We start from the raw sequence: 24387 nt of genomic DNA on the forward strand, positions 1-24387 counted from the left end.
ACGGCAGGACCGCCTCCTACAGACCTATAACATTTTTTTTAAAGGTTATGCTTTGGAGTGATTTAAAAACAAGAAGGCCTCCTCAGAGGAGAAGAAAAGGAATGTCAAACAGCATAACCTAAAATAATACCATGGATATCTCCCATAAACTTTGTTTTTGAGAAATTTTAATATAAGACCACATCCAGCTACTAATGTGGAATTTTGTATTTATTGATCGCTTTAAGAATGTCTGCAATTGTTTTTGATTAAGAAGAAATAGACATCGCTCAAACTTTCTGAACCAGTTAAGTATCTTGACGGCATATAATCCTTCCAGTAAAATAATATTCATTCGCATAACTTTCAAATAGTCTCAAGGATGTGAAAAGTGCATTATTACATCTACCTATAGTTCAATGTTTGCTTGATGTGTCCCTCAGGAATACTGATGGTAGCTGCAGAGGGTTGGGGTAACATGAAGCTTCACAGTTTGTGTGTTTCAGTCTAAAACTATGGTGATACTATCTCGCAAATGGTATGAATCTTAGTAAGTAGAACCACATAGATCAGCCTTGACTTTGTTATTTTTAGTGATTTCTACCTGGGGTCATTCTTGACATCTGCATTTTCTGCCTCTCACCTCTGACATGGCCACAGTAAGCTCATCTGCCTCCATCCCACTCTATTTCCCTATTCGTAAAGCAACCTTTTTTTTTATAAGGTTACGCCTTTAAAAATGTTGCATAACATTGTCAGTAACTCCTTGGTACCAAAATGAAAAATACCTGTAAATAAATCCTTAAAAGAAAACAGACCAATAGAAAACCAATGGTGTTCTAGGTTTTACATTCGGAATATTTTATTATGAATATACACAAAACTTGTCAGATAAATTGGATGAAACAACCCAGCAAACAGGCATGGTCTTTGTTGGACTTCGATTGTACTTGTCTTCGAACATTAACAATCATATACTGACCACAATTTTTTAGGGTTCACAAAAGCAGATTTAAAACGCTCAAAGTAAACAGAATAATGATCAGTTTTCAGATCTATTAGAACAAAATAATGATGTAATTACATTATTTGGTTTCAGATGCACACATTTCTTCTTTTTTTAATGTTGTGGCACACACAAACACCCTTAAGGGGCTTATCCCAAATGTAACTTCCTGCCACTGGCATTTGGCATGCCACTCGTCTATAAAGCTTTGAAGGCCTCTTGGCCTGGTTTGGCATCCTGCCTTTGACGGACACCTAAAGTTAATATGAAAACAAGCAACACACATTGACTGTCTTTCATATTGACACCAAGCAAATAACAAGCATTCAGAATCATTGCCCGCGCAGCAGAGTGCAACAAACTAAGCAACACAATTGTGTGAAGCAGCCAGATGCACCAACATACAAGGAGTTTTGTGATCATTGGTTGCTACTCTGCTTTAGATCTGAAGGCAGGGCTTACCCCATGATTGACTGCTCAAATACAGATCAGACCCCGCCCATCCCCTCATTCCTTCAGGCAGGAGATGTGCCCTACCAAGGCGTTAAACTAACAGACCGACAAACTCTTTTAGCCATACAATCATTGGCTTTTCAAACTGTGGATGTAAAGTTCCTGATTTAAAGTTGTTTTCAAACTGCTGGGTTTTAACTTCAGCTTCAGCTCTATTTGTTCATTTCGATTTTTAGACTGATCTCTTTTTAACTTTGTGAAGTTGCCTCTTATCTTCCTGTCAATTGTCTTTGTAGTCTCCCTGCCGGCAACAATAATCCAGGATTGTTAAAAAAAGGAATTAGCAACTCACAGGTTTGGTTTCTGAGTTCTTATCCAGTTGCGTGGTTCATTTAGGCCGTAGAGAATGGGGCGTGTTGATGGAAAAGATTTTAAAGCGGGCAGAAAAGAGGCAAATTGAGAAATGTTTTTAGAGAAACCTGAGAGTGTACCTCCTGACGTGTTCGGCTTGAACTAAAACCCCCTCCTACATCCTTTTCTATTTTGGGTTAAAGCTCAGACTAGCTGGGGTTCTAATGACCTTTGAATCTAACGAGTATTACCCTGTGAGACCTTTTCAGCTAGATAAGTAGGACACAACTGACCAGCTAACCACCTCTGTCCAAGGGCCACACCCTTCTTCAGTGGACAGGTCAGGCAACCTAGTAGCCTGAGGCCACCTATTTCCACCGCCCTAGTTAACGATGGCTCCTACTTTACACAACGGCACTTGTTACACGATCAGTATTTTTTAGAAACTCAAAAGTCCCTAAGGGTGTTGTTTTAAAGTTTGGGCTACCGACAACCTTTTAAGACCTCCTAAATATTTCTAGAACCATACACCATGTATGTTTTACAATCATAGAAGAACTCCGAAAAATGTTGACTCAATAATTGAATGTCCACAACTCCTAATAAAATGTTATATACTTCTTTAATTAGTATGCTTTAGCAGGCAACAGCATTAAGCAATATAACAAATTACAAAAAAAAAAACTTTTAATCAACTTCCTATATCTTATCTAAGGCTGTGTACTAATGCGTTCAAGAGGGGATTTTAAATTCGAAGGAGCAAACTGACCCGAACCACAGATGGAATTCCAAAGTGTCTTTGATTGCTGGATAAAGGGTTTGTTCAGCCAAAAACTTCCCTTCTCTTGATGGCGACCCCGATGTCCCATTAATGTCCCATTATGGACTCACGCTCTGAGCCCCTGCTTTGATGTCTGTGGTCTGTCTCTTCGGCTCGACAAGTTGGTTCAGCTTCAGAACTGACATCTCACGGGTGCAGCTCACATCTTCAGAAAATCTAGGATCTTCTCATCAACCAGGTCAAAACCACAGCAGTTCTTCTTGACAGGATTTGCAGATCGCCGGCCCCGAATTGTGGAAAAACACGAAAAATAGATAATCTGACTCAGTCTCTGCGGTTCTCAGAGACAGGGGCGTCGTGTTCTTCCTTTGGCTCAACGATCGTCCTTCCATCTTGGGTCTTCTTTTCTTCTGCTCCGCGCTGCATGTCTTCTGAGGAGACTGAACACTGAGTACCCAAATTACCTTTCCTTTATGTGTTGAGATAGCCATTGGGAGGTTGCAAAAACCCTGAAACATCCCCCTTTACTGAACAACAGCAAAAAGTCCCTAATCACCTCATTGCCTTCACCCCAGCAGTAAGCCATTAAACCAAACTGTCTGGTTCCACTTCCTCTTTCTCCCGGGCACATTTCCTGTGGACAGCAGCTGCTCTCTCTGGACAACTCCTATATTGCTCAATACCGTCTCAACTGACCATATTCAAATCTATTTTCTCTTCAGACTGTCTGCACTAAAACAATCATTATTTCATTTATTTGATACATAAGTGCTTGATCCTTTAAAAAAGAAAAGACAATTAATCAACCATATAATTCAGTAAAGAGAAAATGATCAATTAAAACATACCATTACAGAGCTCTTATGTTATCTATTTTATGTAATACATTTAATGTCCAAATTATCTCTTAATTTGTGAGTAACAGGGAATATGGTCGGGCTCACCACACCATCGATTTTAGAGGTATTTTGACACTCCCCTTCTGAATTTGCATCCACTCCCTCCCACGGAGGAGGAACACTGGGGGAATAAAACCTGATGGACCACACCTTCTACAACTACTCCTCAAGTTCACTAAACTGCAGACAAGCAAAGTAAAAATGGCTGTTGGGGTTGTTATTATATGGGATGAAAAGGATCTGTTTGTCGAGTTGTGCGACACTGAGGAGCAGATGAGGAGCATCACTCTGAAGGAGCTAAAAGAGAAGATTCAAGACAAGCTTCAACTCCAAAACCCTGGTAAATTAATTAACCCACTGCAGTGTTTTTGTCCAATGAACAGAGGTAGATCAAGATCAAGCTAGTGCTGCTGGGGTTACTAAAGAGAACTAGAGATGTTGACTCCATTGATTTTTGTCTAATTTCATGTTAGTACATATTTTGTCTGGGTGCTGCGTCAATATCTTTACATTCAGTTTGGGACAAATCTGCAAGCAGTTGAGTTTTCTCTGTTCTATTAAATTTTTTGGACTATAACGTCACAGTGTTTGCTTCAGAGCAGCTAAACAAGGTCATGAACTTGCAGATTACTAATTTTGTCTCTCAGACCCGCCTCAAAAGAAGGGGTAAAAGAGGAGCTGTGGGGCAACAACAATGAGGAAATCAGACCTAAGCATCGCAGTTCTACTTTATACAGACCACAACTGAATGATTTAGATATGATAGAAAGCATTAAAAAGTAGGATATGACCATCTTACTGATAAAAAAAGCACTCTGGAAAGTACTCTGGAAACCGTCAAAAACTTCCTAGATCTCTTTTTAGTGAAGGTAATGTACAAACTGACATAACATGTCTCTTTTACTTCTTTGACTTACGGAGAAACAACCTCATTGCCTTTATTAAACCTACAATTCAGTTTAGATCAGAACATCATGTGACAATAAAAATCTAAGTCTGAACCAGCAGAACTAACGCTCTAAAGCTTTCGGAGAAAATGTTTCCTAAAGGCTCTGTCCATGCTGTACAGTGTTTCTTCCCGGAAACAAATCTGGGAAAAGTTTGCACATTTGCTTGAGTAGAATAATTTAGTGTACTAGAGACAATTAGAAGAGAAAAAAAGTGTAGTTGATTGTTTAAGCTAGGATGTGTTCTGACCTGTTTTACTGCTCACATGACATTTTACTCTTTGTTCTTCTTTTTAGATTGTTTTGTAAGCGTCGAGAAAATACTCTTTAAAGGAAAACCGCTGGAAGGAGACGGCACTCTGCTGTCTGACCATGGAATACAGCACATGTCTTCTGTTGACACACTCATTTGCTACATACAAACTTGTTGTGCCAGGCGCCCTTTCTGTTCTATCCGTTTATTTGAGGAAAAACCTGATGATCAAAAACGCAAAAGTTTGGAATATGCAGCTGATTTTGAGCACCAGTTTGAACTTCCAGACCAACATGCAGGAAACTAAAGAAGCGTCCTCCGACTCCTCAGCATCAACCATCAACCCGTCTGAATCTCATGGATATTAATATCAATATGCTCCAAACTGAACAGAAGCAAATCATTTTGTTTTATTCCTATATTGTAAAAGAGGTTCCAACACATGGAGTTGGTCCGTTATATTTTCCATGTTTATTCTTTCAATAAATGTTATTCCAGACAAAATATCCTCTTCTGTTTTAAGTGCAATTGGGAACTTAATGGAAAAGTAAACAAACTGATGTTACAGATAAAATTAATTTCAATGGTTACATAAATATCAATATTAAAAGAGCATTGGAAGTGGTACAAATTGTTTTTCTTGCTTTCAGTCTTTAAAAGCTGTTATCTTGTGTAGCAGATAGAGATGTAAGGAGGATTTATGATAGCGTGCAGGAAAAGTGAAAGCCAAACTTAAAAAGCTCTGCTGCTCTAAATATTTTTCACAACTATATGAAGTTGATCGCAGATTTTAAGAAGAAACATCCAACATAATCCTGGTTAAGATCTCACAAGTTGAAAACTTTGAAAACTATGAAGAATATAAACATATATAACCCAGCCCCCAACCCTGGTTGCCAGTGTTGTATAAAGTACTGAAATCTGGGAGTCAAGTAAAAGTATAAGTACCTCTCCAAAATATGACTTTGGTAAAAGTCCAAGTCACTGACTGAAATGTTACTTGAGTAAAAGTCTTAAAGTATCTAAAATGTCTTGTACTTAAGTATGAAAATTACTGTAAAAATGGATGTACTCAAGTAATGTAATAAAAAGTATAAGTAAAAGTAAAACAAAGCAAATGCAGGTTGAATTACATTTTTTAGATGTTGGTAAACTTTGAAAGTCAAATTCACTTGAAATAATATAAACGGCCAAGTGCAGGAGAAATTTAGACCAAATTTAGACAGAAAATACAACCTTTTTGTAAGCTTTCAGTTTTCCTTCTTCAAGTAAGGTCAGTACTATGCACTTAAAAACTGTACACAACCAAGTGCAGGCAAAATTTAGACCAGGGGGTGTATACTAAGAACATGGTTAAGTGATAAACCAGGTCTAGTTAACCAACAGGAAGTGGTAAACCTGCTAATAGATACACCTGCAGGTATCATTTAATTAAGAAAATTAGGACTCTCTGCTATTAGATGCTTTATACTACAAGGTTAATTTAACCTGCTTTACTACTGAATCAGCTTCATATCCTGTTAGTGGTGATGAGCAAGCCCAGGGAAGTCCTGACTTTGTCGCAGTCAATCAGTCGGTGGGGTCAAAACACTTGCGTGCGAGTCTCTCTCTCTCTTTTTGTAACGAGTAACTAAACCAAACATTGAAAATGTATTGGAGTAAAAGTATGCAATTAAGTTCAGAAATATAGTGAAGTAAAAGTAAAAGTAAAAGTTATCAAAAAATGTTATACTCGAGAAAAGTATAAAGTACTCCAAAATATACTTAAGTACAGTAGTGAAGTATTTTTACTTCATTACAATACAACACTGCTGGTTGCTCTGCTGTAGCCACTTCTCCAGATCTGCTTTCAGCTCAGTTCTAGCTGAAGTTGGGACTGTGGGCGCGGCGCTTTACTGACACCTTCCAGTTGAGAAGATGAAATAGCAATGATTGCGATTGTGATATTTGCCTTCCTAGGTAATCTACCTGTGGCTGACAATACTGTAGTTTTTTGTTCAGAGCCGTTCTGTCCCGCCACTTCTACCCTTTGTAGAACTTTGATTTAATCTCGATGACAGTCACCTAGCATAGCTGCACAGACTAACAGATCGTCCACATATTGTAGCAGAGTGCCATTTAGATCGAGACCTTCCAGATCATGTCTTAGCATTTGATTAAATATGTGTGGACTGTGCTTGAACCCTTGAGGCACCCGAGTATAGCTGAGCTTTTTTACCTGTGTATGTAAATAAATGTTGTGATTGTTCTGCCAGGGGAATGCTGAAAAATGCGAAACAGAGATCATCACTGTGAAAAACCGTGCTTCTGTTGGAATCATGCAGATTCATTGTCTCTTATTATTATGTTAATTTTGCATAAATCATGAACTAGGCGGTATTTTGATTTATCTGCTCTCAGAATGGGACAAATTGGAGTGTTGCATTGACTTCTTCTTTCTACCATTCGCCTGCTTGCATCAAGTCGATAGTTTTCTGAATGCCTTGTTCTGCTTCTGCTTTTATTGGATATTGTGGGCGAAACGGAAAGCTAGCATTTGGTTTTTATCTTAAATTTGACTGGTTCTGCAGATTATACTAATCGCACATCTGTGTCATGTTTTGACCATAATTGCTCTGGGACATGTTTTAACATATCCTGCAACAGTGGTTGTTCCTTTGAAAAACTGTCCTCCTTATTCTGATCTTTTAGATCGTCTGGCACTATTTAACCTGTGGATTTGCTGTCATTGATGCTTCACATAAAATCTTAATTATTGTTCCATAACATGATAGAAAAATGATTGGGTCATCAGTCTCTTTCCATTTTGTTTCAGTTACAGATTTGATCCTTGGTCCCAGTTATTTTGCATGAAAACCTTTATTTACAAACAACTTCATGTGTGGTTCTGATTTTGGAACATTGTACCACTCAGAAATGAAATATTTTGTTCCACGTTCATTGCTGCCCCCTGGTGTCCAATAACGATATGTTGTGTTTCAGGGTTTACACTTCTGCGTTTTGTAGAACTGTCCCATTTTTCTTCATACTCCATGCTTTTTGAGATGTCATAGAACATGGTGCAATGATAATCTAGAAAAGATTTTCTAGCTGCAGGAATTTTGTGTGTATTTACACGGGAGGGGTGGAGCAGAAAATGTGTGTGCCTTGTGCTTTAGCTGTGTGTGTGTGTGTGTGTGTGTGTGTGTGTGTGTTCACTTCTTTATTGTGTGTATGAGCTTGCTCTCTCACTGACAGGCAAACTAGCAGACAGACAAACTTCCTAACTGGCAAAAGTTTTAACAGCAGGCACAAATTCACTGCAGTACCTCTCCAACACTCAATCACACAGATAAGGACCGCACTCAAGCTCTCAATTCAGCTGAGCAGCTTTCAGTAAATGTGTGTGCCTCAGTCCAGCAACAATTTAGCCCAAAATACAAGTTTTCATCAGCGTTAAATTCAGGAAATTAGATATCCATTGATAGATTAGATACACAAATTTCTAATAGTGCAAACCAGAATTTCAGACCCAGCTCCAGTTCATCCAAAACGTCTTTGACGAGGATGAGGTCAGTGAAGTTTCTCCACACCAAATTTTATAGACCTGCAGCGGAGGAAGTGACTGGAACAACTGAATCCATTGATTTGGTGTCTTGCCCAAATACCTTTGGCAATATAGGGTTTGTTGTTGTTTACAATATCAACTGTTTACTGTATGTTCACTTAACGCCCAAATGGCTCAAAGATCTCAGCGGATTGAAAATGCCATTAAACCAACAAAGCTTGTGTACAAACAAGAAGTCTCACTTCAACATAAACTGTAGTTGTGTCTCTCTGGTGCAATTTTTGGGTTAGAACAAATCTTTATTTAATGAAGTTACTCACGATGGGTAGAATAGCCAGACCTTTTATTCAGTAAGAGTTGCGATACTTTACAATAAAATCCTTCAAATAAGAGTAAAAAACAAATACTGCGCAGTAAAACTACTCCTAAAAATAGATTTTGTTGAAAATGTCACTAAAGTAAATGTAAATGAGTGAATGTAACAAACAAACACACATACACACACACACCTTGGATATCATAATTGTTCCATTGCTATTGTGCAATTTTCTTTAAATGTTTAAAAACTTTAAAAAAATTTAATTGGTGAAATAAATCTATTTCAAATAGGAAATCATTCTTGTGTGGACACAATTAGAATAGCAAACATATTTAAAATGATTAACCTTAACCAAAATGACAGCACTAGCACAAAATACGTCTAATTTTAGACCCACTGTAGGGTCTTGTTTCTTCTGCATCTAAGGGCAACGAAGAAGTTTCTCAGGAGCCACTGGTTCAGTCTGGTTTGAGTTTTCTGGGTGCTAGCTTCCAGATTTAAGGATGTTCCTTGTTAATTATTTCTCCTGTGTCTCGTAGAATTCCTAACATGTGCATAATGAAGAGAAGTACTGGAGCATTGCTTAATAGCCATGAACCTCACTGTCAAGTTATGTTTGGATTGATGTTTCAGCTCCTGCCCAAACTTTAAAATGGCTGGTCATCACCAAGAAGGACGCTAGACACAACTCAAATCCTTTTCCTTTGCGTTTTAATTGTTGACACAGGGGATTTACAGTTAGGATTTAGGATTAGGTTGAAAACCTAAAAAACTGAAATTAAATTAGTTCCAAACAAACATTTTACATCAAACATTTCCACTGTGGCTCAACCAAAATCACAATATAAACTGAACATTATCAGGCCACAAGCCATAATTATCTTCAAAATCTTTAACTCAACTCCTACCTTTTAATAAACAACATCTTCATAACTGCAACTTAATTTCCTTCTTACCAGTTGTGTCTCTGGTGATTTGACCATGAGCTAAAACCTGCTTGGCCGAGAACCTGTCTCTTCCTTTGTCTTAAAACTGCCACACAGGTGTGCACAGATGTTTTATTTTAACCACATGAAGGCCTACACAGGAAGCTCCGCCCCCCCCCCCCCAACACAAGCTCACTGCTCCTTTCTCTTACTTTTCTTATTTTTTGACATGACACTCACACTGATTAATATTGAGACCCAACCCTATCATTTTCTATCAGGAATGCACACAAAGCAGCATTTTTTGGTTTTCATAATCTAAAACAAGAGTGGTACCATCAGCCAGTTGGTGGATGATAGCACTTCTGTCCATCAGAGAGATACCTGTAATTTCACTGGATCTAATTTGGTCTACTAATAAATGAGCGACCTGTAGGAGGAGGTGTGGAGAGGCAGTGAATTCTTGTCTGATACCTCTTGAATTATCTAAAAAAAAACAACAAAGATTTATTCCCCACCCCCCAATAGCTCATTAAAGGAAGCTACATTTTTAAACGATGTAAATCAGGGATGCTGAGGTGGTGCACAGGGTGAAGGGGAAGGCAAAAAGTTAGATGCAGCGGCCAAAAACACTCTGTTACTGAACCTTTTGTTTCATTGAAGAAATGTGCTCTAAATACATTTTATTTATTTGTATTCTTTCTCATTCAATTTTTCTCAATACAGAAAAAAAAATGAAGCTGGGAAAAATATTTGAGAAATACTGTATCTCATCGATTTTAGTGAGCAAAGAAGCTTTCCTTCACTCAATTACAGCAAAGAAACACTAGAGGGCGTCCCACACCAACCACTGTTGCGTCTCAACCATAATGAGTAACGGAACATGTAACAACTTCTTTTACTAATCAGTATATGCATGTCGCAAGTATTTGAAATAAAGCCATTATCACCTTTACATTTCTAATTGTGATGCATATTGATGTCATAATTTTGCTGCAATTCAGAACAATGTTGGGGTGAAATGAAAATAAGAAAGCAGGATAAAGACACATGTTTTTGTCAGCATTAGACAAAGGCTCTGGTTATTCACAGAAGAACATTTACTAATACAACTCATTAGCAAATATGGTCATCAAATTAGTCATCATTACAAAATAGCTCTGGCTACATGGTGAGTCCTGTTAAAAAAAGAAACCAAAGTAAGCATGCTGCTTGACAAACAAGCCAACGAACCCGGGAAGCCTTAGCCGTGATGAGGAGTAACATAAAGTTTCTCTTTAGTCACATGATTTCTTGTAAATGCTCCATAGATCACAGGGAGCAAACAAAACTGACTATTTTGCATCATGACCAATGAAACAGTTTCACTTTGTAGCACAACACTCAAAAAAGTGATCCAGGGGTGTTGTTTACTGTGTGTTAACATTTAATTTCTAGTTCACACATAAAATAGTGTTTATTGGGTTAAATAGATTTTTTTCTAGTATAACATTACATATCTGTTTGTTTCCAACCCAATAATGACCTTTTTTATGTGTTAACTGGAAATGAGATGTTAACTTAAAGTGGACAACGGAGCTGGTTCACTTTTTTGAGTGTGGAACAAACCGAGGAATTTAACAAACAAAGCACTAAAACTCGGCTGCAAATGACCGTGAACCTAACACGATGAGTGGAAGTCAATGAAGCGAAACAGAGCAAAAGAAACTCTATGTTTTCAGTGAAATGATTTCTGCTGAATAGAAACCAAAACCAACAACTGAAATTTACTTTGTTTCACAGTATTAAGGGTGAATCAGCGAAACTTACTTCAACGGTTCATTTAATGAGCTGTTGTCAACATTGGTGCAAAGATTTAGATGTACAATCACACACAGCCATGACTCTGAGCTTTGACCTGAGACCAATATTTATCTCCACCTCAGATGTAGTAAAAGTGGGCTGAGAATTAAATTTCATGTTTATGCACTGCAAAAACAAAACGGGGTCTGTACTTTACAATTTCAGCATTACGCTCATTTTCCATTAAAATAGAAATTACCATATAAAGCTGAGTTTCTAACGACCTATACAGATTTTCATTACGTTTTCATTATTGTGGAATAGTAACAAATGCAATGAAAATTTCACTTTAGCGTTGACAGCTTCCTAGGTGTGACCTTATTTGCTGTGTCCTTATTTAATCTGATTCTTTGTTCCAGGTCAGCATTGAATAGATCAACCTTTAAGTAGCAAAAAAGTGCTGTGAGGTTTCTCATTAACATTTTTATTATTTTGTTACCAATAGGTTCTGCTTATACTGGCAACTATAACGACCAGTTCTAATTTGACATGAGTTAAATTCAAGATCGTCTACACAGACATCCACAACTCATAGACCAGAGGTCATGTGGATGCTTTCTCTGTCATGTTACTCCAGTCATGTTAAAGTATTTGAGCTCAGGCTTTATAAATCTACATTATTATGACTAAGTCAAGGAGACTGAAAATGAAGTTCTTCTTTTAGTGCAGTTTTATTTGTTTCTTTGCAACCTGAAGCCGATTAGGGGTGACCCTATCTATTGTCTTCTCGGATCTACTAGTTAGTTGAAGGTAAAGGTAGAGTTTTAGAAACTTTCTGGCTCAGTGTGTTAAATAAAACCAAGCCATTGTACTCAGTGTAACAAATGAAACTTCTTTCTATAATATGCTGTTGGTTTAATATCCGGATTACAAGCAGGGCTAGTGTAAATGGTTAAAAAGGTTATGAGTTTCATTTGTTGTACTTTTAAAAAATGTATAATTCTTATGAGAAAAATTAAGAGAATGAAAGTGACATTTAAATTTAGCTGACATTTTGCAGTCTTCAACAGCTTGTCCTCATTTGTTGTATCTTCTTGGAGTTAGACTGTAAGAATGAACCAGTTGGGAAACTGAATTTGACTTTAACGAGAGCTATAGATGTTTTCTGGTGCTTTAACCATGTGCATTAACAAAGGGAGAAATGATCTAATCCTCACCTTCCCTTGGTTAATTCCTTACAGGCTGATCAAAGGCCAGAGGTGGAAAATCTGTTGAGAAGTCAATGCTCGATATCATTGAATCATGCTGCGAACCAGCAACAAAAAACACCAAAACTACTGAGGTAACGTGTGAGCGCTTTATTTTGAGAGCATGAATTGATGACTACCATGAAGACATCAAGATCAAAGTGCAAGCGCATCAATTTATTCAGGAAATACTCTGTACAATTTGTACAGAGTATTTCCTAACATGAGGCGTGCCTCTCTGGCAGAGAAGGACGTTTGTGGTTTAATGGAAAGAGAAGTTCACTGGCAATCGGACGGTTGCGAGACTGAATCTAGTTTCTAAAGGGGCACTTAACCAAAAGCTGCCCTGTGATCTGTGCTTTGGTGCATCAATATGGGAGGATTTAACAATGAATGTTAAATTCATTGTTTAAGAGCTGTTTAAGAGTGCAGCTGATTTATCATTGATCGTGCTATAGTTAGTTAAGCAGAGCTCGGTATGATGCCAATGGGTTGTGTAAATGTTTCTGTGTGATGAAGTCAGAGAATTCAGAGGCCCATCCCAGACATTTCTGTTCAAGCTGTTAAACAGATAAGAGGTTAAATTTACCACAGAGCACAAACATGACCGCGCCTCAGCGAGCACATGCCTTGAATTTGTATGAGTCAAAGTAACTCAAAGATAAAATATAAACGGAGTTCACTTTCAATTTGACTCTGTATTGGACAATAAAGTGGAAGGGGTTTCATATTGAGATCTAATCTTAGGGGACGTTTAAGGTCAAGGCAGAAAAGCGACATTTCTGGGTGCTTTCCAGGTGGAGACTCTCTTGCTGTACACTGTGTATACAGAACCAATGTGTGCTACAGAGCAAGAAAAATAGTCCGGGGAAAACCTGATCTGATCAGATCACTTTGTGCTGGAAAGCTTTCACTTCTACAAAAACGAAACCTAACATTGCAGTCGTTTGAAAGATGACATCTGGTGTTTGGATGAGAGGATAAAGTGAAAACATCACATGCCTCCTTAGTGCTGCATTTGTATAAAAGCCCAAATTAGCCAAGACTAAAAAACTGATAAAATAAATACACCAGAGAGTTACAAAAACACAAAAAAAGACGTTTTGCACAGTGGTCCATCAGAATCAACTTTATTCGTCAATTTTGTGGGTAGAAACAAGGAATTTGCCTTTTGATTCCAACACTCACATTGTGTAAAAAAAAACAGGTAATAGCAAACAGCACAGCAAACTACAATCTATAACAGAGAATACATTAATCAGGGAAAGAAGGTACGAACAGTGGCCGTATGTACAAGAGAGTGTTTTTCGTCTCCACAGCAGATCAGCTGTCTACCCGGTCTGTAAGGTGTTCAGTCACCGCCCGGGGATAGAAACTGGCTCTTTGTCAGCTTGTTTTAGAAATCAACGCTCTGCAGCTCCGACCTGAAGGTAGAGGTCTAAACAACCTGCGACCAGGACGTGTTGGGTCGACAGCCATGCTAGCTGCTCTTCCTGAGGGTCCTCTCTGCAGCTCTAATGGTTCTTTAGAGTTTGGACCTGTTGAGCTGAACCAGACAGAGATGGATGAGCACAAGCCAGACTGAATGATGGCAGTGGAGAAGACGATCAGTCGCTCCTGAGGAAGGTTATACGCAGGAAGTCCAGTCTCTGCTGGGCCCTCGTACGGATGGTGTCGATGGGTGGAGACCATCTCAGGTCCCAAGAGAGTGTGTTTCCTAGGAAAGTGGTTCGCAGTCGACAGTGTCGTCTACTGTCTACTGTTGTTCTCCTGAAGTCCACCGTCATCTCCACTGTCTTTAGCGGGCTTAATTTCAGGTGGTTCTGACCGCTCTGTTGGACCAGCTGATTGTTCTTGAGGGGGAGAAGATGCTCCCCAGCCTCAGCTCCTGCTGGTGGTCGATCAGGAAGCTGGTGATCCACTGACAGGTGGGGGGAGGCACTGAGCCAGGTGAGCTTCTGGTGAAGGAGTCAGGGTTGATCATGTTATAAGCTGAGCTGACGTCTACAAACAGGACTAATTTGTAATTGCAGTCACTTTTAATCCTCTGATTTAATTTTAATGTAAAGTCAGTACATGTGGGATTGTTGCTTTGCCCTTTACAGTGTTATTTCACAGTCTCAAACAGAATAATACTGATAAACGGGTAGATACTGAAACTCAGACAAAGCTGCAGAAGGATCCACTCTCTGCTCACTTTTCATAATTCTACAGCTTAAATAAACTTCAGGTCGCCTATATATGGCTTCATAAAGATGTTCCTATTAAATCATGTATTTTTAAGAGGACCATCTTTATTCTATATCTAAGCAGATCATATGACAAAATCATCATATAAGTTATTTAAACAAATTGGTGCTTTTGTTTTTTTATGATTACATCACGGTGGTCCAAGAGCAGAATCAGGAGCTGCTGCTTTTTTCCTCACCTTTACTTCATCTCCCGCCCATAAACTAACACATCAGTTTAGGCCTGTCAGTTTTAATGGTTAGTGCAGGAGACTACAGTTATTATCCTTGCCTGCAAAGCAAAGCTGAAGGGAGGATTGTCTGGTTTAAAGTAAGTGGAGATGCAAAGGCCTAAAACATCAACATGGGTCCTCACAATTGTATCAAAAAGCAGCCCCTAGTTGTACCAACAGCTGAACTGCATCCCAGCTGCCTGCCTGCACACAGACATACAAAGTACTGACCTCTGTCACTGGCGGGTGTCACTGGGGTGGTTTCACTTTGTGAGTACCAAGTTCCTCTAAATGTGAAGAAAGTGCTGGTATGGGGGGGGGGGGGGGGGGGGGGGGAGCTTTACTCAGGTATCACAAGTTTCCCATATTTAACCTTTTCACAATATTTTATTTTTTTGAGAAAAGGAATCTTCATTATCTGTGAGGCATGAATCTGATCATAAAATTGACAAATAAATCAGGGATTTAAACGTTTTGTTTTTCTCTGTGTGTAATGAATCTATACAATATTTGAGTTTCAATTAATGAAATTCCTCATGATATTCTATTTTTTGGTTATACCTGTATATGGCTTTATTGATTCAAGTAATATAGGAAGGAGTTTCACCATGCAGCTGCAGGAAACCAGCACAAAGAGTTTAAAACGGGACTGAGGAGAGATCCTCTACTGCAAATTGTTGATTTGTTTAGTTTTAGATGAAATGTGATTGAATTAGAACTTTAGCTTTCTTCAACAATTTCCATTTTCTTTTGAACACTGGCTCTTGATGGTCTCTTCCTGCCATCATGTCAATCACACAATCAAGAACTGAACAAGTCTCTTTTTGCCAAATTGATTCTTTCCTTTTTGATTTTATATCAACTTTGACAATACTGTATTCATCCTAAATACAACATATACTTCCATTAAGTGCAATGTCTTGTCAACTGGATAACACCCACTTGGCCTTGCAAGGGGGATTTTGTGAAATCTGCACAAAGTAGTGCATAATTGTGCATCTCAAGGAAAGTGATATTTCCTTGAGATGCACAATTATTTAATTTTATCTTACAAATAAAATAAAATAAAAATATGGTGTGTAAATACATAAGGCTTCTTTTACTCTGCCAAGGAAATCCAGTTTAACTAACCTTCATGAATAACCTACTTAATTTAATCCCACTTTACAGCCAGGGTAGCCAGTGTAATTAATCCCAGAACAACCGTCCCTGCTCTGTGGAGGCCTTTAAAAGATCAGCTAAATCATTTCATGCACAGCAGTGACACAACATCAAACTATTCAAAGGTCAGCAAGAACAATATGAGACAGAGCAACACTTTTAACACATTTATTCAGGATGTAGGATACAAATGTGTGTTTGTTTGGTCAGTGTTGAATTTAATCTGCGGTGCAGAGCAGAGAAATAATAAAAAAAAAAGCACAACATAATGCAACTAAAGTCAAATAAGAATCCGAATACTGACACTACCAGTAATTTATGTTCAAACATTTTTACAATATGCAGAAAGTAGATTAGACATACACATATTTATAATATTTTTTGGGTTTAACATAATGCTTGTGCATGTTCTCTCTGTGCATGCGTGGGTTCTCTCCGGGTGCTCCGGCTTCCTCCCACAGTCCAAAAACATGACTGTTAGGTTAATTGGCTTCTCTAAAATTCTCCTTAGGTGTGAATGGTTGTTTGTCCTGTTTGTCTCTCTGTGTTGCCCTGCGACAGACTGGCGACCTGTCCAGGTGAACCCCGCCTCTCGCCCAGTGAACGCTGGAGATAGGCACCAGCAACCCCCGCGACCCCATGAGGGATAAAGCGGGTTGGAAAATGGATGGATGGATGGATAAAGCTTGTGTTTGTTTGTTTAAAGACGTAACAAACACCCAAAATGACAAATAGAAATTATATGATACAAACCAATAAACAGAAATCTTATACAATGGTCATTTTTTTTTAACACAAGGCACAAACTGCAACCAAAAAATAACAAAAAAGCAGATAGACACCACAAAAAGCCACAATACCAGGTCATTTTAGTTTTTAAGAACCCTTAAGTTTAATATGTTATCAATATGTTATCTTTACTCATAACCATCACTTTAAACTGTCTAACCCTAACCCTTAGAGTTTATACCTACAGTTTAAAAATATTTAATCTGATGATTTGATCAATTATTATTATTAATAAAAAATAAATAAAATTGAAAGAGACACCAATCTCATAAAATAAAGCTGTTATTCCTGTTTCCCTCATTCTGACTCATAAATCTTCAGTTATTTTGAAACTGAGTTGTAAATTGTTCTGAAAAGACCAGAACACACAGCGCTGCTACTACCTTCCTCTGGTTCCTTAGTTTCTACTTGTATTTGTGTGTCAGGTTGGCCGTTTGCTTTTTTTCTGTAATCAGGCTCAGGGAAAGGTGGGCTCCCAGAACCAGTTTCTGCAGGAACCGTTTGGCCACCAGCTTTGTTCGGGTCAGAGGAATCATCCAGTTTCAAACTTCGCAAACTAGATGCCAATGTATCAACGGAGCCTTGGCCCTCTGCACCCAATGACTGCTGGAGAGCAGCACCAGAACGCCCAGAACCCTGCAAGGAGGAACAGGTTCTAGTTTGAGATGTATAACTAGATGTATGACTAGATTTTGCATCAGCCTCTCCTTTCTCTAAGGCTCTATTTGTAGTACTGCGGGTCACTCGATTTTGATCGGCAGCACACACAGGAGCAGTAATACCTTGTTCAGGTTGATTTGATGGCCTAGTTTCCTGACTCCCTTCTCTCCCATTTCTGTAACTTTCTGATGTTCCTCCTGTTTGCAGTTTTGCAACCTTTCTTTTCCTCTCACCTTCCTTTCTGTTCGGGTCCTCAGAAGAACATGTATGCTCATGAATAATTAGTTGGTTTATTTTGCACTTTAGATCATAACATTTACTCAATTTGCTAAAATCTTCTCCACTTGCCGGATGTCTTTCTTTCAGCAGTAAGTATTTTTCATTTTTATGATTTATTATTTCTTCACAGATATCATAGAATTTCCCATTGATCTCAACATAATTAGCTGACAGCTTAATTGCTCTTTTTTGTGAATCCTTGTTGGCTTCTGATGGTTTATTTAAAGAAATTGCCATCTCTGCTCTATGTTGCCCACATCGTTCTGCCTTTGCATTGTGACATGTTGGATGTTCACCCTCATTCTCCTTTCTGTTGGTCTCAGTGGGGTCATCGCTCCTGTTCCTTCGTGTTCTGGTGCTGATATCGGTACGGTTTGGATCTGTCATTTTCAATTGTTCAGTTTCTGGTCGCATCTTTGAGGTACTGCTTTGAAAGCCAACAGGTTTTTGCACTAGATCGTATCGAGTAAGAAGTTGGGCATTATTTCTGCAATCAGGTTTAATCTTCTCTTGATCCGCTTCTTGTTTGTCCATTTTATTGTTTCCCGTTTGGTTCTCTGTAATATCTAACAACTCTTTCTCTTTGCCTACCCTGCCCTCAGTCCTAGCTGCATCATCTTCATGCTCCTCTATTTTGGAGTGCTTGTATTTCTCTCTGGTTTCTGGCTTGGAAACTCCAACATCTTCATCACTTACATGTGTTGCATGTTTTTCACTTAGCTTGCCGCTGACATCTTGTTTCCTGTCTATATCCTGATGCTGCTTGTTGTGTAGATCATCAAAACTTGGTATGCTTTCTCTGCTGTCCCTGACTTCCTGTTTGTCCCCCAGTTTCATGCTGTTGCCATCATTATTTATTTCCAATGGTTTTCTAAGTTCAGAAGGCGTGTCAGTCGGGGGCAGGAAGCTGTCATTGGTTCCAGCTGTCACACTATGGTCCATTTCTCTTTTATTTTGATGAGTTTTCTCTCTGGCCCCGCTGCATTCAGGCCTAGCTGTGACCTCTCTGCTCTCCTCTCCTTTTTTTGGCTCCTCACCATTTCTGCTGCACTGATCTGACTTGGAATCTCCAGCTGTAGAAGCCCCAGCCTCATCTGCTTTACAGGGCGCTGAAGCAGAAACTGCAGTAAAAAAAAAAGCAGAGAAACGTGATGTTGGACAACATCATAACTAAAGATTAAGGGTAGAGGTTTTGCGATCTTACCTTTCCTGTAGAACAACAAGTAGGCTCTTGGGTTTCTAGGGTGAGTGATGTAGAAATAGAGTTAAATGACTGCTTGAAAATATACAGAACACCACAATGATAGATATACACTTACGTTTCATCTTTGTATCTTGTAAATGGCTGCCGATATCCCTGTAGCGGAAAATCATAGAATTGCTGAATACTTTTCCCCGTGCTTAAGTATTGATGTTTCATCAACAATATCATAAAGACGTACCAAAGACACTATGTGGTCATTGAAGAAATACCATCTGTCGTCATCCTGAGCTCTTATTGTAACAACGTAATGTCCACTTCTCAGCTCACCAGAATGCTCCACATATGCATAGAGCTGATAAATCGGACTCTGAAAACAACGAAAACATGAACTGAGAATAATGCATAACATGAATAACGTATATTTTAATAAAATTATGTGTACCTTACCGTATTTCCATAAGGAGGTATCTGTAAGAGCTCTGGGATCTTCACATGGCGTGTGACCTTCACATGTTTCATGGTGAGATAGTCAAACTTGAATCTCTTCAACAGTAGAGTCAAAACTTCAGGATGATGCTTCATTTCTACTTTCTAGTTGAGACACACACAGCATTCAAATGAGTATTATAAATATGAAAACACTATGTTTTTCTAGCAATTTAGAAGTGTAATTAATCACAGAACTCGAGCTTAGCCGTCAGTTCAGTGTTTACTTCATACAGGCAAACAGGTAAAGATAATGCATTTTTTATGTGTTTTTATTAGCTACTATGACAATAGGTTTTACCAATACAATCTTTCATAACTCTGCAAGTTATGCAGGTGATGATAACAAGAGACTAGTGAAAAACAAACTGTGTAACATGTGAAAAATTAGGTTTGACATGTGGGAAATATATTCCAAGCAAAACACTTGTTAAAATATTTCATATGTGAAAGGTATTCCATATGTGAAACAGTTACGATACAATCCCACATGTACTATGCTACATACAGTACATCATTTTCCATGTGCTTCATGAGTTACAACAGGAAACTGTATCATCACCTCCAGGCTTTTTCTTTTCCAATTGCAAAAAGAGCTGAATTAAAAAAAAACATTTTGTACTTTCTTCTTACCTTGGCTGCAGTTTACTATTACAAAAATACTATTTCCCTTTTTAATGGGATAAAATAATCCAATTTTGTATGGAATAACAAAAGCTGCAGAAGAAAATGATTTGCAACAAACCAATCACTAAGTGAACTTACAATAGTGGTATCAGATTTGGTGGAACAGTGTTCACAGTACAACTGGTTGGATTCATTGAGATGAGACTCCTTGAAGTAGTTTTCAATACCGTCCCTCTGAAAGAAAGCATTTCAGAGATTTGTTTCAGATTTTTACTGGGAAAAAAATACAAAGTTATATATTTTTTCTCCATTCAAGGTAGCTGTTAAATATTTATAAGTCATCCTATTGTGTGAGGAAATCAAAAACATTTTATGTAAATGATATTTTGTCAAGTATTTGTAAAATTCTGAATTGTACTTTGCTTTGTTTTTCTACAATCCAGTTTCAGAGCTAATTGAAAAAATTGTTTTTTCATGCTCAGGGAGAACATGACCCTAAAGTGCTGAGCTTAAAGAAGTTGTTGGCAGAATTCATTATTTGAAATATCCAATGTTGCTGATGTTGAAACTAGAAACAAGCTCTTTATTTTTTTTTTTTTTAAAGTCTATTTATTTAACATTACCCAATGATTAATATGTTAAACTGTGAAATGCAACACAAGTTTTTATTCCTTAGAAAGACTACGGAAGACTACAGAAGTCTGATTTTGTTCTGCGGGGAATAATATTCATGTATTGATATTTATACATTTTAGGAAGCACAAAATCTGATACAGTTTTGAATACCAATTTTAAAAGCCAAAACCCTCAGTAATTTAGGACAAAAACATAGAGTTCAATCCATCCATCCATCCCTTGGGGTCACGAAAGGGTGCTGGTGCCTATCTCCAGCTGTCATAGAGTTCAATCTATGCTCTGCTAATTTCCTTGCATAGAGCAGAGCTCACAAAGCCTATTTTCATTTGAATTTATAATTGTTTTGTACAAACTGGTTTAGACATACTGTAAGGTATTTTAATCCCCCCAGCTGGTATGTTTTAATCCTATTTAAATATTGTAGTTAACTCTAGTTTGCAGGACTGTACATGAATGTACACAATGATCCACAAACGCTGACTGTTTTTTCACCACAGCATTTATAACAGACCAGCATCAGTCCTAATTTAGCCCTAGGATAGCTTTGGTGGAGAAGGACTGGCAGCCTGTCTAGGTTGTTCCCTATATTTCCCCTCTCTGGCATTCAGGGTTTACTATAGCACACCAGTACAGCTAAACACAATGAGGGAAATACAGCAAACGTGTAAATGTGAGTCAGATGGAAGGAATGAAGACAGAACTTCTCCCAGGAAGAGAATCACTAACAAAATGTAAATGCAAAATACTGTAATGTACATGAGTAATCAATCTTTACCACAAGATATTCCTGAAAACAATCCTCCATTTCAAGAGGTAAACTCCAAAATGGATTTTCAGCACTGGTCTCCTTGTTACACGTGGAGCATCTGTTTTTGGTTGTCAGCGTTCCCTGGAAAAGCTAAAAACAAAACAGACTGTTAGCTTTATATTTTGATTTACAAGAGTTTGGTAACATTTATGACGACATGATATACCTGTGATGCAGCAGGATTGGTCACTCTGCTCAGAATGTTTTCAAAGCACTCCGCAGCATCACTCTGGACAAAATCTTATGGGTGTATAAAAGGAGAGGATAAAATGTTGAAGTTGTTTTCCATAACTTTTGCTTTCAAAGAGTTTAAAACGTTTCACAAAAATGGTGCATTTTTAGCAAATGTCAAATTCTTTTGGATGCTTTACAAAAAACAAAAACTTGGGTTCATAGCTTTTCTGTCAGAAGGTGGGGAATAAAAAAGAACATTTTGCATTCCTTCAATAGTAAATCTGTAGCTCTGAGGTAAAATTGTGTTCATGTTGCAGGCATAGATGCAAAGGATTGCAAACAACTCCTTCTGTCAAACAGACTAATGTATTGTATTGTATAATATAATATATCATTTTAGTCCTTAAAAAAAAAACAGTCAAAATCAGCATTTCAAAACTCAGAGAAAACCAAACACTGGTATCAGTCATACATAAAAGACGTGTGCACAACCTGCCCCCGTTGTCACTTAATGTACGCATCTTCATAAATTGGCTCCCATTGTTATATTCTTTGGGTTTTGAAGAGACTTGGCTACAGAAACTTTTACAGTACACTTCAGATGACTTACTTGGTCCTTTTATTTAAGCTTTTGCAGTTACAGTTTCTGCTCTTTCACCATGCACCACCTCTAAAGCTGTGCAAACAACTAAAGTCAGTGATTGGCCTACAAAGCACAAAGCAGTACAGCTGCATTAACAATCAAGCACTGAAACACATCCAGTCTCAGACAGACTGTGTCTATATGTTGATCTGTGATGGCTTGGCCACCGTTCGTCTCAGCGTTGTTGCTGTGATGCCCCACAACCGTACAGATAATAGATGGACAGGTGCACATATAGTTGCCTGCAGGAAAACCTTTAACAGTAAAAAAAGAAAATTATGACCTTCTAAATCTGGGTCTAAAAGATCTGATTAATCATAGTTTGTTTAATATCTCCAAAAAATGTAAAATGATTAAATATGGTTTTGATCTTCCACATAATTTCAAATCCACAAATTTTAAATAGGCTGCACAGTTGAACAGTGGGTAGTGCTGTTGCCTTGCAGCAAGAAGGTACTGGGTTCAATTACACCCCTGGGTCTTTCTGCATGGAGTTTGCATGTTCTCCCTGTGCATGTGTGGGTTCTCTCCGGGTACTCCGGCTTCCTCCCACAAGTCCAAAAACATGACTGTTAGGTTAATTGGTCTCTCTAAATTGTCCTTAAGTGTGAGTGTGTGCGAGAATGACTGTTCGTCCTGTTTGTCTCTGTGTTGCCCTGCGACAGACTGGTGACCTGGAGATAGGCACCAGCACCCCTCGTGACCCCACAAGGAGGCGTGTTTGAAAATGGATGGATGGATTTTAAAAAGTAGAAAACTTGTTAAACAAAGAGATCTGATCTCAGTGTTTTTCTAAGGTCTAGTTGACTCATTTAAATGTTTTCCACTTTACCTCGACTAATCCCCAACTCAACGGTGAGTTTGTATGTGCTGACCGTAGAGCCTTTCAACTCATTAAACAGCTCCTTAAGATGGAAATCCAGACACTTGGCGTCACAGTCGTACCTGAAAAGTCAACACATTTACCATTATAAGGGGCACATAAATAGCTGGACATTATGTCTTGCAGGGAAACGAACAACTGACCTCTCCACAGCATCTCTGAAGTCTTTGGTCATAAACAGCACCTGCAGCACACTGTTCAGGTAACATGTTGATCCTTGATTGTACAAACCGTGGTATGGCTGGTGCGTAACAGCCGAGTGAGAGCAATCTTAATGGAGACAAAAGTTAAAACGAGTCAATAAAGGTCTCCGCGCTATTCATGTAACAAGCAACGGAAGGGATATTAATCTTACCCTTATGGCTGTAGTTATATTGACTCATCGTGATTCCGCCTCAGTGGATCGAGAAGGCTGTTTTGCTGCCGCGCAGAGTGAAAAAGGCGCAGTCCTGTTCGCGTTTCTCTGCGTAATTGAGAGGTGCTGGCTAGGATGGGCTGTAGGTGGCTGGAAGCTCCGCAGAGTGAAGTCCGTGAAAGCAACGCGTCTGGATGAGCCGCTTTCTCTTTCATTTTCGCCTAAACCGCTGCAGCGCAGCTTCTTGGTAACAGGATACTGATGGCTCCCACCTTTGACTGCGCATCAGTCTTTAAGAAAACGCCTTCAGCAATAAAGCATTCACCACGGTGTTTTGTTTTGGTTTTGCTCTTTCTAAGATGCATTATTTTGTCTTCTATCGAAATAATCACCACAGCTGCACACCCAACATGTATGATTAGATGTTATTATATCTTTGAACGTCTCTACTGTTTTAGAAATGACATGATCGCCGTCTTCATCGTCAGGGACACTCAAGCACAAATCAAATCGCCCTGGAGTCATTGTGGATTACCATGAATGTGTAAATAACTGAAAGTGAAACTAGTGGACCCACAGCCAGTTTATTGTACACTGAGTTTTACTTTGAATTCAACAGAGCCTGAGCTTCAGTTTTTAAGCCTCTAAAGCAAACTCTATGATAAATACAGCCAGGATGCTTACAGTGGGTTTTTTTTTACCCCAGCTTCTGAAATACGGGCTCATAATAG

General features: G+C 38.5%; 1 protein-coding gene across 2 annotated transcripts; it reads right to left on the reverse strand.

The window, feature by feature from the left end:
• Positions 1 to 19056: 19056 nt before the first annotated feature.
• Positions 19057 to 24018, reverse strand: LOC105916812 (ubiquitin carboxyl-terminal hydrolase 48). Of its 2 annotated transcripts, none has more exons than XM_036146356.1 (9): positions 23657 to 24018; positions 23445 to 23571; positions 23251 to 23363; positions 21768 to 21841; positions 21569 to 21691; positions 20296 to 20391; positions 19492 to 19635; positions 19284 to 19411; positions 19057 to 19204 (listed from the first exon to the last, which is right to left on the reverse strand). In XM_036146356.1, exons 1-9 carry the CDS (start codon positions 23682 to 23684, stop codon positions 19156 to 19158), a joined length of 882 nt encoding a protein of 293 aa, XP_036002249.1. In that variant the 5' UTR covers positions 23685 to 24018; the 3' UTR covers positions 19057 to 19155. The 2 variants fall into 2 exon arrangements, with proteins under 2 accessions (XP_036002249.1, XP_036002250.1); XM_036146357.1 differs by having other exon boundaries at positions 19057 to 19197; positions 19283 to 19411.
• Between the last annotated feature and the right edge of the window lie 369 nt (positions 24019 to 24387).

This window comes from Fundulus heteroclitus, chromosome 14 (genome assembly GCF_011125445.2).
Source record: "Fundulus heteroclitus isolate FHET01 chromosome 14, MU-UCD_Fhet_4.1, whole genome shotgun sequence".
NCBI classification, from domain to species: Eukaryota; Metazoa; Chordata; class Actinopteri; order Cyprinodontiformes; family Fundulidae; genus Fundulus; species Fundulus heteroclitus.

What these genes read in the sequence shown, in the direction of transcription:
- LOC105916812 (XM_036146356.1), bottom strand. Translation starts at nt 23,684, where the DNA reads ATGAGTCAATATAACTACAGCCATAAGG. An exon ending in GTTTTCAGGAATATCTTGTG is followed by an intron (nt 20,392 to 21,568) that starts GTAAAGATTGAT and finishes GCTTTCTTTCAG; the next exon opens with AGGGACGGTATTGAAAACTA. An exon ending in AATGACCACATAGTGTCTTT is followed by an intron (nt 19,205 to 19,283) that starts GGTACGTCTTTA and finishes CTATGATTTTCC; the next exon opens with GCTACAGGGATATCGGCAGC.